This window comes from Lissotriton vulgaris, chromosome 5, assembly GCF_964263255.1.
Source record: "Lissotriton vulgaris chromosome 5, aLisVul1.2, whole genome shotgun sequence".
NCBI lineage: Eukaryota > Metazoa > Chordata > Amphibia > Caudata > Salamandridae > Lissotriton > Lissotriton vulgaris.
The window spans coordinates 923,327,876-923,344,545 of NC_141693.1; the positions used below are offsets into that span (position 1 = coordinate 923,327,876).

General features: G+C 44.1%; 1 protein-coding gene across 1 annotated transcript in view; it reads left to right on the plus strand.

The window, feature by feature from the left end:
- CFAP46 (cilia and flagella associated protein 46) overlaps positions 1–16,670 on the plus strand; it is a 1,558,477-nt gene that overhangs the window by 660,280 nt on the left and 881,527 nt on the right. The window contains exon 26 of the mRNA XM_086922533.1: positions 15,392–15,553. Within this exon, the coding sequence (XP_086778659.1) occupies positions 15,392–15,553 (162 nt within the window). The remainder of the gene's footprint in view (positions 1–15,391; positions 15,554–16,670) is intronic.

A 16,670-nucleotide genomic window follows, 5' to 3' on the forward strand; every position in this document is an offset into this window, starting at 1 on the left:
AATAGTGTTAGTCCTCATTCGGCTGCGTCGTTATTTTGTGATTGTATTAAGGTTGTATTTTGTTATGTCTCCAATCCCGACTGTTACAATTTATCTTAGTTTATATAAATAGACTTCTGTGCACGCATTGGTTTATCTATAGTGCCAGTATAACATATGTATTTCAATGTTTTTAATTGACTAAGTTGAAATAAATAAACGTGAACTTGCCCATGATATAAACGGCCGCAAACAGTTAAGTGAATCATGATGAGGGCCAAAACAGCAATAGTGATCTTTAGAGCTATGCTAATTTTCTCTTTACTAGAGCATAGCTGTCTCCTTTCTAAACCCAGCTACAATCTAATCAACCCTCACCCCCCCCTCCAGACTCCTTGTCACTAAATTGGTGTTGTTTAGCGGGACAAAGTTGCTACAGATGGCTTCAAAGGTTAAGTGTGCGTACTTTTAATCCTTTTAGGCTCTTTTCAGCATACATGCTCTTGGTAATGCGATTACAACTTTTTAGGTCAAACCCTGAGCCAGCGCGCAAGCGGTGCTCTGGGGTTGATCTGTGGTAATTTACTATGTGAGGGAAGCCCCGCCCACTCCCCGCCCATCTTTTTCATTGGCTTGTGTCTTTGTCCTTCCTAAATGCTGCCTTCCGATTGGTTTATAGGCTTGTTAGTCCCTCCTTATGTCTGCCATGTCATCATTTGTATCTTTCCATTGCTACTGGCCCCTTCACTTAGAGTGTTGCTCGGTATGTGTTATTTAGATTGTGAGCACTATTTAATGAGGTTCTCTTACCACCCATGCCTTCTCCCGCCCCGCAGTACGTGCATTCTCGCCCCCGCCCGCACTCCCATTTGCAAATAAATAGGTCTCATAAATGCGAGTCCTATTGCATCGCAAATGCTTGTTTTTAAAGTTCACACCCATTGAGTATTGCCGCGCGAGCGAGCAGTGGCGCGCACCGTGGCTGCTGTGGCAGGAAGCATGCTTTGCCCAGATAGAAAGCAAGCATGGAAGGGGTGACTTGAAAGTACCGTGGGAAAATGCCTGAGCCTGTTATATCTCAAGAGCGCTTACTTCAAAAGAAAACACACTGTGCTTTGAAGCGAGTCGCTCCGCAATGTACATACCTGTTTGCTCATTTCCACAGATGATTCACATGTGACATGTGGACCAGAACATATTTCTGTAGAATCATCGATGCTTATGTCCATCCACTCCTCTTCCCTTTGCGTCCTTTTCTCATAGGGCCTTGTTCCTCCAGAGTTTGAGCGCTATAAAATTGGCAGGACACATACTGTACCCGGCTCCTAAACTCATCTTTCCCGAAGCACTGCAAATCTGGCCGGCCCTCCAATACATCGTGGCGTCTCTTCAGTTTTGCTTTTGTTAATGTTAGTGGCTTCATCCTCAGGAAAAGAAGCACAGGCGGAAAAACGGATAAGTTGCCAAGTTTTTCAGAACCATGAAAATGCCAAGGGCATCTGGGTTATAAACTTAGTCACCCTTTCTTCAAAACGGTTACCGTTGTGCAAAGCTTAGAGCACAGAGCGCCAAGAGGCAGTGGAAACGGCAGACGCTGTGCAGCCATCAAAATACACACATAATAGAACTACTAACCACCAGATCAGCTTGTTCCATGTTTCATCCGACTTGGAAAGATAAAAGACCAAGTGAAAGTGAAAGTGAAATGACACGCAAATGTCTGCAGCTGACTTGTTAACCCACTAACCAGCGTTTCCCAAACTGTGGTCCGCGGACCCCCAGGGGTCCGTGACACATTCCCAGGGGGTCCGCAGGACTTGAGTGCCTAACGTAAGTGATGTGAATGGACTTGGCGCCTGGGCGGCAAGACTGCAATACAATCTGGCCCCCAGGCTCACAACACATGAGAGGTGTGAATGTTGCTGGCGCTGGGGAGGCAAGACTGCAATGAAATCTGGCCAATCACCCTTCAGCTATAGGTGCAAGCTGAAAGGTGATTGCCCTTATATTGTGTTATACACTTCTGCCCATCACCCGACGCCGAGATTGAAGAACATTGGAGGCTGGAGCACGTCGAAAGGGCAGGAGGGCTCTTCTTCTGGAACTGCATGTAAGTTTTTAATTTGTGTGTGCGTGTTTGTGTGTGTTTCCCTCGTTTTTTGTGCCCTTCTGCCTTCTGTTCCACTTGTTTTTTGTGCCCTTCTGCCCTCTGTGCCACTCTTTTTTCCCTCGTTTTTTGTGCCTTTCTGCCCTCTGTTCCACACATTTTTTGTGCCCTTCTGCCCTCTGTGCCACTCGTTTTTCCCTTGTTTTTTGTGCCCTTCTTCCCTCTGTGCCACTCGTTTTTCCATCATTTTTTGTGTCCTTTTGCCCTCTGTTCCACTCGTTTTTTGGTGCCCTTCTGCCCTCTGTGCCACTCATTTTTTCCCGCCTTTCTGCCTTCTGTTTTACTCGTTTTTCGTACCCTTCTGCCCTCTGTTCCACTTGTTTTTTTGTGACCTTCAGCCCACTGTGCCTCTCGTTTCCCTCGTTTTTTGTGCCTTTCTGCCCTCTGTTCCACTTGTTTTTCCCTCATTTTTTGTGCCTTTCTGCCCTCTGTTGCACTCGTTTTTTTGTATTCTTCTGCCCTCTGTTCCACTCGTTTTTGTGCCCTTCTTCCCTCTGTGCCACTCGTTTTTCCATCGTTTTTTGTGCCCTTTTGCCCTCTTCCACTCGTTTTTTGGTGCCCTTCTGCCCTCTGTGCCACTCGTTTTTTCCCGCCTTTCTGCCCTCTGTTTCACTCGTTTTTTGTACCCTTCTGCCCTCTGTTCCACTCGTTTTTTTGTGCCCTTCTGCCCTCTGTGCCACTCGTTTTTCCCTCGTTTTTTGTGCCTTTCTGCCCTCTGTGCCACTCATTTTTCCCTCGTTTTTTGTGCCCTTCTGCCCTCTGTTCCACTTGTTTTTTGTGCCCTTCTGCCCTCTGTGCTACTCGTTTCCCCCCATTTTTTGTGCCTTTCTGCCCTCTGTTCCACTCGTTTTTCCCTCTTTTTTGTGCACTTCTGCCTTCTGTTCCACTTGTTTTTATGTGACCTTTTGCCCTCTGTGCCACTCGTTTCCCTAGTTTTTTTTGCCTTTCTGCCCTCTGTTCCACTTGTTTTTCCCTCGTTTTTTGTGCCTTTCTGCCCTCCGTTCCACTCGTTTTTTTTGTGTTCTTCTGCCCTCTGCTCCACTCGTTTTTTGTGCCCTTCTTCCCTCTGTGCCACTCGTTTTTCCATCGTTTTTTGTGCCCTTTTGCCCTCTCTTCCACCCGTTTTGTGGTGCCCTTCTGCCCTCTGTTCCACTCGTTTTTCCCTCTTTTTGTGCATTTCTGCCCTCTGTTCCACTCATTTTTTTGTGCCCCTCTGCCCTCTGCGCCACTTGTTTCCCTTGTTTTTGGTGAGATTGAAGAGCATTGGAGGCTGGAGCACGTCGAATGGGCAGAAGGGCTCTTCTTCTGGAACTGCATGTAAGTGTTTAATTTGTGTGTGCGTGTTTGTGTGTGTTTCCCTCGTTTTTTGTGCCCTTCTGCCCTCTGTTCCACTCGTTTTTTGTGCCCTTCTGCCCTCTGTGGCACTCGTTTTTCCCTCGTTTGTTGTGCCTTTCTGCCCTCTGTTCCACTCGTTTCTTGTGCCCTTCTGCCCTCTGTGCCACTCGTTTACCCCTGTTTTTTGTGCCTTTCTGCCCTCTGTTCCACTCTTTTTTCCCTCGTTTTTTGTGCCCTTCTGCCCTCGGTTCCCCTCGTTTTTTTGTGCCTTTCTGCCCTCTGTTCCACTCGTTTTTCATTCATTTTTTGTGACCTTCTGCCCTCTGTTCCACTTGTTTTTCCCTCGTTTTTTGTGCTTTCTGCCCTCTGTCCACTCGTTTTTTGTGCCCTTCTGCCCTCTGTTCCACTCGTTTTTTGTGTGCCCTTCTGCCCTCTGTTCCACTCGTTTTTTGTGCCATTCTGCCATCTGTGCCACGCGTTTTTTCCCTTGTTTTCTGTGCCTTTCTGCCCTCTGTGCCACTCATTTTTCCCTCGTTTTTTGTGCCCTTCTGCCCTCTGTGCCACTCGTTTTTCCCGCCTTTCTGCCCTTTGTTTCACTCATTTTTTGTACCCTTCTGCCCTCTGCTCCACTCGTTTTTTGTGCCATTCTGCCCTCTGTGCCACTCGTTTTTCCCTTGTTTTTTGTGCCTTTCTGCCCTCTGTGCTACTCATTTTTCCCTCGTTTTTTGTGCCCTTCTGCCCTCTGTTTTACTCGTTTTTCCCTTGTTTTTTGTGCCTTTCTGCCCTCTGTGCCACTCATTTTTCCCTCGTTTTTTGTGCCGATCTGCCCTCTGTTCCACTCGTTTTTTTGTGCCCTTCTGCCCTCTGTGCCACTCATTTTTAGTAGGGGACTTTTGGTGAGGGAGGGAATAAATATGAGAGAAGGCAGCATCTTTGCTTTACTTCCGCTCCCGGGTCTTATTAGCGCTTAAAATCATCTCTGCAAACAAATTTAAACAAAAGAAAATAAGCGCAGACTATTTGTGTACATTTATACAAAGATGACTCAGGGAAGCAGGCACCAGTCAGGCAGTTTTTGGAACATGCCGGAATTTATGCAATTTGTCCACCCTGATATACATATTTACATTTCTTTTATATAGTACTTGCTGCATCGACCTTGCAGGTTCTGGCGCTATAAATATCATATCTCACTATCATCCAAAACCGCAGTACTCCCTTTTAGGACAAGTCATATGGTGTCTTACCAAGAACTTAGAAGGGCTTGGAACCCACCCATTGCTTTCCGTTGGTTGTCTTCCATATCACTCCTATTTGCCTTGTTCCCAGTTTTTTAATCTTGTCCTAGTACCTTCCAAGGAGCATCGCCTATTTCCCATCTCTTTGATTGGCTGGAATCTCTGATTCCACTACTTGCATTTCAAGAAATATTTTTTAGATGTCTCCCTCGTATACTTCTCTCCTCCTACACTTCATGTTGCTCTGTACCCCTGAAGGTAAAGGCAGGGGACACCAACTGACAGACTTTCTTAAACACCTTGTAAGTAGATTTTTCAATAACAAAACTCAAATGATGACAATGTGGTTCACAGATTGGTACATGGAATGAGCATCTCAAAGACTCAATGATGACATCAGCCTCCAGTTTGCGTTGCCTCTGCGATCTCTGCTCGCGTCACCACGTCTAAGGATTACATTTGAAAGCATCAGTTCAGGTCTTAGAGGTCTAGAGTCAGCCCGATGCCAATAGTTTTTTGGGGGCACAAGAAAGTACATTTTCAGTACTTTCTCATTTCCTAGAAGGTTAGGCCCATCTAGAAAACCTGGTACTGGGGGTATGGAAAGGGGCAGCTCTACGTTGGGTGGAAGCTGAGAGTTTAGGGCTTTATAGAGAAGAATCAGAAGGGCTTAGGACATTCTCGGTTGCTAAATAGTGGGAAGAATGTTTTCAGGCATCAACAAACACGGTTACCTCGTTCGCTCCAGAATTATTGCAGACAGTCTGTCAGAATTGGTTCTTTGGCAGACTTATGGGAATTGGCTATCTCTAGACACTAAACTAACAGAGTAACATGCATGGATTATGTATTCTCACCTCTAGGTGAAATATCTACTGAAACTATATTCTTCACCTGATATAGTGATACGTTTGCTATTGTGTTTGTTTCTGGTTTAAATTTCAATTTACATTCTGTGTAGGCATCCGAGCGGCAACTATGTCATAGCAATATCAGTATTAACACATGCCTGAATAGAACTATATATGTAATATATATTGCTGTTGCATGCCACAAAGGGAAAATAAAGATGATTTTTTTTAATTCTATTTTGTTCAGGAACCAGTTTGAAACACAAGCAAAATAATGTCTCTGCTCTAAATGAAAATGAGAAGCAACTTTAGGTCAAAAAGATAGATCTGACCTTTGAAATACAGGCCTTGAAGCTACAGGTCTCCCAACTCACCATCCCAAACACCTGATATGATGGTCACTAAGAACAGGGCATTATAAAAGAGACTGCTTCAGAGACCAAGGGCTTGGATGGAGTCTTCTGAAAAGTAGACAAAACCAAAGGGTGATCCGAGCATAGAAATAAAGCACATTTTTCAAAACTCTTTGGAAGGTGGCTGGAAAAATCCAGCCACCATATCTATAAATGTGTAGATGCAACCCTTGCGGCCCTTTAACGAAGAAAGGGATATACCCAAAGGAAGCCATTCTGCAAGTTATCCGATCTGTAGCATGTATCACATCTCCAGGACAAGAGCCCATGTACAACACACCATTTGCTGAAGGGCTCTCAGTACCTCATATAACACTGACATATTACTGGCCATTGGGATTGTTGCATTTCCAAGTCTCCCTGTTAAACACCACAGCCTCTGCAAAACAACCCCCTCAATTTCAAACTCACTAGTTGAAGACAGTGAAGGGTGAGCTCTAGTAGAATTAGTAGATGTAGAGAAGAAGGGTGAATTAGGAGAATCGATGCTTGGTTCACTGTTGAATGATGTTTTAACAGGAGCAATTGGGAGGACCACCCCCCTCATCCTAGGTCTTTCTTGGAGTCCAAGAAGCACAGGAAAGGGAGGGAAAGTGTGCAGTAGGCTGGGGGACTATGGAATGGACATTGCCTTTATCCTCCAAGCCATTTTCATTGTTGGATGAAGATGCTGAACAAAACCTTGGTGGGAACAAATCCTTTTTGCTGGCAAATAGAACAAACCCCACACTTACATAAATTGCTGAAAGAGATCGTGGTGAAGGTGGAAGTGTACTGACCGTTGGTACTCGCATCCTTCCTGCCAGGAGATAAGCTGCTGCAAGGGCTTTCAGATGTATATTTTGTCCCAGATAAGTGTAGCGGGCAATCCTGATCACCAACGGGCAACACCTCCCCTACCCACTCACTGTTAGTTGTCATGGTTCTTTCCCATCCGATTATCAGTGCAAGCCACAACCCTCTTTCAGCAGAGCAGGTAAGCAAAATGTAGAAGGGCCCTGTAAATGGCTGTCAGATTCCTCCTATTGAAACTCCAGGAGACCTCCCCCCCAAGACCAGGGACCACATTTTGTAACATTTCACACAACTCCGCATCAAATGCTGCTGTGCTGCAGTTCACAAAAGACAAAATGCGGACAGATTTACTTTTACTAAGATTGTGCTGCTGCTGGTGTCTCCCTTGGTGCTGATGGACATACCACCTCAACGCACAGCCTTGCAATATGGTGTTGAGACAAGTGTGAGCTGTCTGGCATAGAATGGGTACTGCAAGAATACCCTTTCACTGCAAATTCCTCTTCATGGACAAAAGAAAAATGGTAAGATGCATTGGCCTTGCGTGGCTTGATAAATGTGACTTTAGTTCTCAGTCACCCTTCACCCCCTTTCATGGCGGAAGGATGACGCAACACTATGATAAATATGGAACTAAGTGTCTCAGGCTGGGAGGGAGACCCCCTCATGCTGGTTTATATCAAAGGCTTGTCTTGTAGCAAGCAACAAAATGTGCTAATGTGGGGCAGAAGCCTCTCGCTGCCAGACACCTGAGCTTCCTAACTGGCAATAGTGGAACACTTTTTGATGAAGATGGTGAAGGTCCCTCCTGTGAATATATGATGTACAAGGGGAACTGGCAACCTCTGACCTCATCTGGAACCCCTTCTGGTGCACCCCTTAGGGCCCTGGTACCCCCCATACGTGCCTTCCACTACTACACCTTGAACAGTAATGTGAATGTGCTGTGTTACAATGATGATGTGTCTTTCACTAGCTGCCTGGCATGTTGGGACCCATGAAACCCTGGGTTGTGGAATTCAATAATTCCTCTTGTTTTTAACAATGCCAAGGCTGTTGATCACCATTAAAATACATTTTGTAACATTAGTTTTTTTTACAGATCCTTTTTAGGTCGAGCCTGAGCAGTGCATCCGCTGCTCAGCTAGGCATGCTGTATTCACGCATAGACTGGAAGCCCCGCCCACCTTAATGAGTTTCTCCTACTGCAGACACAACATGCTTTCCTGCAACATTCAACGCTCCATTTGCGCTTTCACTTTCCAAGCAGCCTGGGACAATGGCAGCCGCTTCTTTGAAATTAAATGGGTGTTGCATTTACAAGTGTTTGAGCTATTGGCATTGTAAATGACAATACCTTTTATTTGTGTGTTAATTATCAAAACAGATAAATAAAAGGCATTGTCATTTACAATGCCAATAGCTTAAACTCTCGCGAATGCGAGACCTATTGCATTGCAAATGCTTGTTTTCAAAAGTGAGAAGGGTGTGACAAGGAGTCTGGAGTGGCAGAAGAAGGTTGAATATATTCCAGTTGTGTTGAGAAAGGTGAAAGCTAAGCTCTTTGAAAGTGCAGATTTGCATAGATGAAAAGAGCGCTATCACTGCTGCGCCCTTTGTATATCTGTTTTGTTGGCAGTAAAGATTGCATGAATTGCCCCAAAACTTTATAAATAAATAAATAAATCACCTGATGTGAAGCTTCCCACTGAGACTGCAACTTACTTCCCAAGCTGCAGTTATTTGTTGTAGATATTGAGACATGGTTGTTATTTGTAGGTCTCGCCTATGCAGCACGCATGCGCTGCATAGGAAAAAGACCTGTAGCAATTGAATCGCCTTTTCAGCCAAAAACGTGCACGCTTTGCATTGCTTTCAATGCAACACATGCACATTTGGCGATGGCCTTGTGGGAGCGAGCTTTCAAAACCATCTGTTAGTAATGAACCGATGGTTCCTGCTCGCTCCCGCAAGGGAAACATGCGCCGGCCCCCTCCTCTCTTCCTTCCCCCTGCTGCCTCCTTTCAGCGCGATGTGCGCACGCTTGTTTCAATTAGAAATTGATATGCTTGTGCAATTTTTGTTCACCTTGTACTTGTTAGAATGCTAATGCATCAGAAAAGCGTTTGCTTCACAACTTAGAAACATGTCGCATGGACTCAGTTTTCAAAAGATTTGATTATTTTTGCTTTTGTACACCAATTCGGTATTACCATAAGTGGCACAAACCCAGCGAAGTGTATCATCAATATCTGCATCGTTAGCTTAAAGCAGAGTTAATTTATGCACTGTTGTGTAATTGTGATCATATATATGACAATCTGTTCTCTGGTAAGGGGGCGGCAGTCAAGAGCTGAATTCCCTGACTAGTTGAAGGCACACTAGCACAGTGTTTTTGCAACTTCGAGTACTTGATGGGGCGAGACAGGACGTAAATGAAGCCTAGTCAACTAGATACATTTCATTTGATATTTGCATAGAGACTCCGTATTAAACTCACCATTGTTACCCAAGCAGAGCTGAAGTGCTTCCTAACTGCCTGCTAAACCGGCACCAGCAGTGATTCATTATTTAGACGTTTTCTGGTCGTTGACTGCGGGCTGGTGCGTTCGGTTTCTCTTTTCTGCCCGTTTTTGCTAATAAAAAGATTAATATGGATCCAAAAAAGAATGATTAATGAACACATTTTCCCTCACACCACGTCCTGTTGAAGCTAGAAGTGTTCTGATTGTTTTCTGGTGCGGCACAGACCTCTTCCTCTCAGAAAGTCTCCCTTAACCTGGTAGGATCGCACATCAAGGATTCACTCAACTAGTGATTTTGGTCCAGGATGTCAGTGAAGGCCTCACTCACATCCTTGGTACAGGGTGGGCATGTGGTTGAAAACCTGCTTCTCTCCATTCAACAAGTCTCTATTTACCCAAAGCAAGTCAATGTGCAAGGGACCTATATGGGATTTCAAACCATGCAGACCTGTTTTACTCTTAAACAGAAGATGGCCTGTTCATTTTTCTCTTAATGAACCCGGCGCCATAAGAAAAACTACTTCTGTAAGGCTAATCCTTCTGCCCGACCGCAGACAGACCTGTAAAGAAGAGGAACGGTTTATTGATGGCTCGTTCATTAGGGTGTCTTTTCCATTTTTTGATTTAGCACAAATCAACCAAGGATGTAATTGCTTTTCTCCGCTTTTTCCTTTTGGCTGTACATGTTAGGATGGGTTTCATGTGTATATCTGACTTTTATTTGACAGAGCCAAAGAGTTCCTAATTTGTAAAACCCAACTGTTTAGATTGGCTCGTGGTAGCTGACCTTCTTTTTAATTATTTTATCTTGTTTGAAGTGTGTTTGAAATGCAATTCTACCTCCGCTCATGTTTTCATCTTGTCCATTCAATAGGTAATTCCTTTTTTATGGGACAATAAATGGTCTGTACATCTTCATTTTCATTTTATGACTTTTCGTCAGTGAATGGTAATGTATTCTTGCTATGTCTGTGTAGTCTAACCTGCTTTACCAAGCTTTGCATTAGTAGGAACATTGTAGTTTCAGTAAAACAAAATAGGAGTTTACTGCATTTTCTCCATTCCTGATCGCCTGGCACAGTGTGCTTGCTACTGTCCTCAAGCTCCAGAATTATTGTAACTACTGTGATTGGCTGCAAAGGGGTCTAAAGTATAATTCGGTCTTGTGAAGTAAAGTACAGTCATCTATGCCTTGACCCAGGCAGACCTAGCTAATAAGAAAGTTTTAAATGTAGTGTTGGCAATTTTAGCATTTTCACCTTTTCTGCATGGTAACCCCAATCCTTTTCTGGACCCTGTTTCGCTGGCTATAGGATTCTATCTACTTTGCCACTTCAAATAGTAGTAAAGTGCATGTGCTTCCCTCTCTAAATCATGTGCTATACATTAGAACTCCCTATATGGTCTATTAACTGTGCTGTAAGTCCATTATAAATGGCTCCCTAATTGCACTATGGCATAGAAAATTAAATGTAATACTAAGATAGCAGTTTGCATTTAAGTCACCTTATGTGAAAAAAATCGAGGACTGCCAGCCCACTGTGGTTCTGGCTGGGTTGCAGGTTAAATGCACTGCAGTGATACATGGCAGGGTAAAAATGCCTTTGCTATGTCAGAAAATACTATTTTTATATATTCACCCCTAAAAGTGTACCACATAACCTGTACAGGGTGCTTTTATTTAAAAATAGGAGCATATTGGGGTGAGTGTGCACTACCAAATAGAACCCAAAAGCTATTTCGCTATGTAGGCCTTGCTTGACCTTTCCCCGATAGGTTTTTGTGGGATTAAAACTATTATTTTTGCAGCTCCACCTAGAAAATTGCTAGTAAAATTCCGCAAAAGTATTCACTGCTTAGATTTTAAAATCTCACTTAATAGTGAAATCAGATTTTTGATAACATAAGCAAAAAAGTAACTTTGCAAAGATATATTTAAGGCTGCCTGTGCCAGAACAATCCAATCTGCAAACCAGACCTGTGACTCATCACACCTCCAGAGGTGGAATACACATCATTAGGACACTTCACGGCCCTACCTCTGAGGACAGTGGTTTTCTTTTGGGCCCAGGAAAGGTCAATCGGTGTTAACTATTGGCCACGTAGCAGGGATTATCTATCATGTAGTGGACAGGAACAGTTGACAAAACAAAGGGCTGCTTTAGCACTAGTGCACAGTCTAAATCAGGCACCTACACTACCAAATCCTTGCATAATTTCTGGACCTGAAAACACTCCTTCTGAAGAAGAAGAACTTGCTGGAAGAAGAATCCTGATTCTTGGCTCCTGCTCAAAGACAAAACCTCACCCAAGGACTCGAGGACTGTTGAATCTTGCTGGCACCCAGGGTCAGGAACTGCTTTTTAAGCGTCAAGTGGTTAGCCTACTGTTTACATGTTTTAGTGGCACAAAAAGCAGGAGCGCTTCTGACTTCAAGAGGGCACAGCTGACTAAACAGGACTAGATCCTGCAGGACAACTGGTTGGAGCAAGACCTTGTGCCCAAAAGTCTGCCCTGAGGAGCTAGTGGCTGCAGGGCTGACCGGAAAAAACATTCCCAGTAGCTAGAGAATAAATCTGAAGGTAAAATCATTGACAAGGGCAACCTCCTTGGAGTATATAACCAATGCTCCATCGCAGTTGGCCTGAAATAGCACCTTGGTCCTGGTCTACTGCAGATTGTGTTTTCCAAAGTGCTTGACTTTTCTATCCGTTTTTTGCCATAAGACTAAAAGCTACTTCTCCTGTACCCCTTAACCTATTCTGATGATCCTGATCTTTTTTCTCGTTAAAATGTTCTTTTTTTTTATAAATTGGTTTGGGAATTTTAATGTGTTGTCTTCTCTACTTTAACATTGTCTGTACTGCTCGAACTTAGCACACACTTCTCTGGAGATTGCCTGCTGCTTGTGACATACCATTGATTGAACAGAGTTCTATAAGAACTGTGCTTTAATCAAACCAGTGGGGTTTGTAATGTAATGTAATGTAATTATGTCTTGTAAAGCGCCTGAATCACCCCACATGGGGTATCTCCGCGCTGTAGACCGCTGTGTAACCCGTCCTGGCTTTCCCTGTGAGATGGTCCCTACTGGGTATCTCCAAGGTGAAACCAGGCATCCCGGCGTATGTGGGGGGCCGTTGTGGAGATGAGGCAAGCTAATGCCCAGAGTTGCCGAGTGTGATCCCTGGTTAGAGTAGGCACTGAGGCGAGAATTATCGAGTCCGCTGACCCTGGTCCACGACCCTGCCGCGTCGGGAATTGAACGCTGGTCCCAGGGCGTCCTCTGCTTCCGGGTCTGCCGCCTCAAACCAGTGAGCCACACCACTCCACTTTTGTGGAGTTGGTAGGAATGCTCCCTTCGTATTAATAAACCCATTTCTGGCAGCAAGTTAAATGTTAACTGAAGTTGCTGGCAATGACTAGACTGACTTACATAATGGGGGTTAGGGAGATAGGCTCACTGTTGTGGCTTGCTACTACATGAGTTCACCTCAGTATTGCTCCATCTTATTTTGGCATGCTCAGTCCTGTGAAGGACGCTTAACTGAGTGGCTTGCCCAGTGTGAATCACAGCAACCAGTGCTTATTGCGCCCCTTTTTAGGTCTCTCCTACGCAGCGTGCATGCGCTGCATAGGAGGACCTTTAGCCGTTGCTCCGCTCTTTTTGGAAGCACAAACTCGTGCTTGTGGCGGCATTCAGCTTGCGGAAGTGAGCAGGGACACGCCACAAGCACGAGTGCAGTGCTTCCAAAAAGAGCAGACTGAGCGCTCACGCATGCACCACTCCTGGGCTCTCGCTCTCTCTCTCTCTCCCTCTCCTCTCGTTTTCACTCTCTATCTTTCTGTCTCTCCTGCTCTCTCTTTCTCTCTCTCGCTCTCTCTCTCCCCCTCTCTCGCTCTCTCTCTCCCCATCTCTATCTTTCTCACTCTTTCCCTTTCACTTCCTCTCTCCCCCCCGCCCTGCCATGGGTTCCATAATGTCGACCTCCTCTTTCACCATCCTGGATGCATATTACTTTTCATTTACCTCATTCCAACACATTTTCTGCTGCTCCTTGCACGCAGCACAACCTGCTGTCTTGCACTGACAGAAGGGAGTAGGTTACATGAACATATTGCCTCAGACAACGACAGGTTCTAAGATCTTCAGGTGCAGTGATTAAGTGGTTATGGTTTAGCAATGACGAGTAATTAGTTACTTCGCTATTGGTATGGGTGCCCTGTGAGAGGGCTGCCTGAGATGAATTCCACAGTGCTTGTTTTTCAAGTGAGGAGGATCATGCACCCGTGAGATTCCAAGTTTTAAAATTACTTGTTGGGACTTGTGCGTATGCTGAGCTGGGTTTTGTAGTGAAGGTTCAGCAGCTTCGTTTTTTGCAGAAATCACACAGAGAATTAGGGAATAATTGAACTGGTGCATTCAGCTTCTACCAAGTTTGCCATTTTCTTTTTACTAAGCGAAGTGACTGGGGTTGTTAAATTGACACATCCTGATAAATACAGTTGCATCTCAAATCCAACATATGAAGAAACACCAGTTGTCTCACACTTCACCGTGCACAACTGGTGCACAAACTTTGCTGTGGATGTATTCAGTGAATAGGGATGGTGCTGAATAAGGATTGAATACTCTCAAACCAAAGAGTCTGCTTGACACCAGAAGAGAGAAAATGGACAGACAGGCAGATCTAGGAGTAGTTAATGTGCTCTCAGTGAGAGAAGTCACAATGGGGACACCTGACCTATCTGTGTTTATTGCTACATTTTAATTCAACAGTTTTCAGAACACCTTTTAGTAGAATGAATTGTTGTTTTACAGTCTTCTGAAGTTCGGGAGTATGGTGGACTGTTTGTATCTTAAGATATTGGCATTAATGCATAGCTTTAAAGCATATGATGCGATGGTTCTGCAAAAGCAGGAGTTTATTTAAACAAGCATTGTCATAGCCAAAAGGTCTCGCCTTTGGGACCTTATAAGTGTTTAGCTATGCAACAGTTGATGTGTTGCACCAAGGATATTGTGCTGGATAACTAACCACTTATAAGGTCTCAAAGGCGAGACCTATTGGCTATGCCAATGCTTGTTCTTACTGTTATTAGAAGTTACTGTAGAGATTGAATTAAATGATGATTGTTGGCAACAGTAAGGGATCAAATGAAGGTTTGTGTTTGCTTCAAAAATAATTAAAATGCATCCAAAAGACTACTAATGCAGTATTTATGGTGGTATGCAAAGTTGTAGAAGATTTTTCCGACATACGATGTGCCAGGACACTATTGACTGAAATAGAGCCTTAAGGCTACAACTTCCTATGATAAAATGACACAGTGTCACCCATATTTAATAAGATTTCCCTCCTATAACAAATTAAAGGTGTATTCTATGCCTTTTGCTGGGTTTCAAGCTCGCTCTTTTCATAAGGCAAGGTAATAGAGCAGCCTAGCTGTGATTTCATTTAACAACAAAGGGTTAAAAAATGCACTTTTCTGGATGTGGGAAATGCGCCAAAGGTGAAATACATTTTAACTTTCCGAGCTGGAAAGCTTTGTATGGTGCTTTGATATGGTGTTAGGGCCTTTTTCACTACTCTAACCTACACTGCACCCTTTCCAAAGAAATCCACTCTGCACCACTCCACACACACTATGCAACTTAACACTATACTCCACTCAAAAACTATACTCCACTCTAACAAACTACTCCATTCAACACTACTCCCTTCCATTATACAATACTATGCTCCCAAAATTACACAACACTACACACCACTCTATAACACACCATACCACTCAACTCAACCCTACACCACTATACTACACACCACGCTACAACACTACATTCTACTCAACTTTATAAAACTTCACTCAATGCCCCTTTACACCAAAAGCTATTAGCCATACTAAATAGCAACCACACTAATATGCAACTAAACTGAAACATATTGGCAAAGTCATCTGCGAGACCTATTGGCTTTACCAATGCTTGTTTTAAAATGGTAAAACAGTTTCGCCTCAGAGCAGTGTACAGGTAAGAAAAGTTCACACCTCCAAAACGACACTCCCACGTTCTTTCTTTGTTTTGCAGAAGGCGTCTGCTTCCAGGTCGACTTATGATTCCTGCCCAGACCTGTCATCCTCCGAACCTGTTCTAGCTTCAGTAGCTGCGGAAATCAAGGGGCAAGCTTCAGCTGTGCGCCTGGACTCATTGCATGACTCCATCAGGCCCCTCCAAAAGAAGGCCGAGCAGGTGAGCCGTAAGAATGAAATCAATACCCACATAGTAATTCAAGCACCATAGACATTCAGGTGTGCCTTTGCAAATATGCCCATTTCTGTATTGCCTACTCAATAAACACTTAGTGGACACGTTATTAACCGCATGCGCGCTAGCGGTTTTCCCGCTGAGCGCTGCGATTTTAAAAATCCCGCGTTACGTGACAAGGTCAACTCGTCACACGCACAGCGCAGGTAACGCCCATGACGAGCTGACCTTGTCACACGCATCGAAGGGGTTAACCAACTTGATGGATGTGTCTGACTGCAGTGTAGTGTTGTCAGTCTCAGGGTTAAGGGTAGAAAGGAGACTGTGCAGGGAAAGTACGCTATTCCACCTCTTTCTTGTATAAACATTGCACGTTACTTCCTAAAAAGCACCCAAGAGCCACAACAAAAATGTAATACAACTTTGGTCTGTTAAAGACTGACGGTCACCTTCAAATCCTTTGCTTGAATCTCGGTGTTCCTGGTTTTCACCTCTAATGGTTAGCTATTTGCCATTCTCCCTGCAGTAGCTTCAGTAACTATATTATTCTACCGCCTCCAGACGTCCTACAGCATATGGAGGCTTAGGAACGGAGACAGACTGAATGCACTCAGTGCCCCGTGACCTCAGCTAGCTATGACCGATGGCACATTAGAAGTTGTTAAGCCATCTTTTTGAAGTTTACGTTCCTCATCATAGTACAGTGGGTGTTTAAGCCCAGGCTTAAGCAGCCTGCCTGCCTTGGTATTGTAGACTTGCTGTATTACCCGGGTCAGTGTGTCATTCTAGGCAGTTACCCTTCCCTATCCCTTTGAAACTTGAAACTTGAAACTTGAAACTATCCCTTTGAATGTCATGTTTAGACAAGTTACAACCATCCCATTAAAATGAAATTTTCGATTATTGTTTGTGGGTTCAAGAAAATATTTCATAGTTTGTATATTTGGTGATGTATACTTATTTCTGTAGTTTTGGGTATTTTTGAATTTCATGTCATGTTTGGGGGAGATGGAGTCTGTGGTTACCAATATCGATTCATTGGGGGTCCACAGGAGTCAAAAGCTTGAGCACCACTGCATTAAGTGATTTTCATCTTGCCACA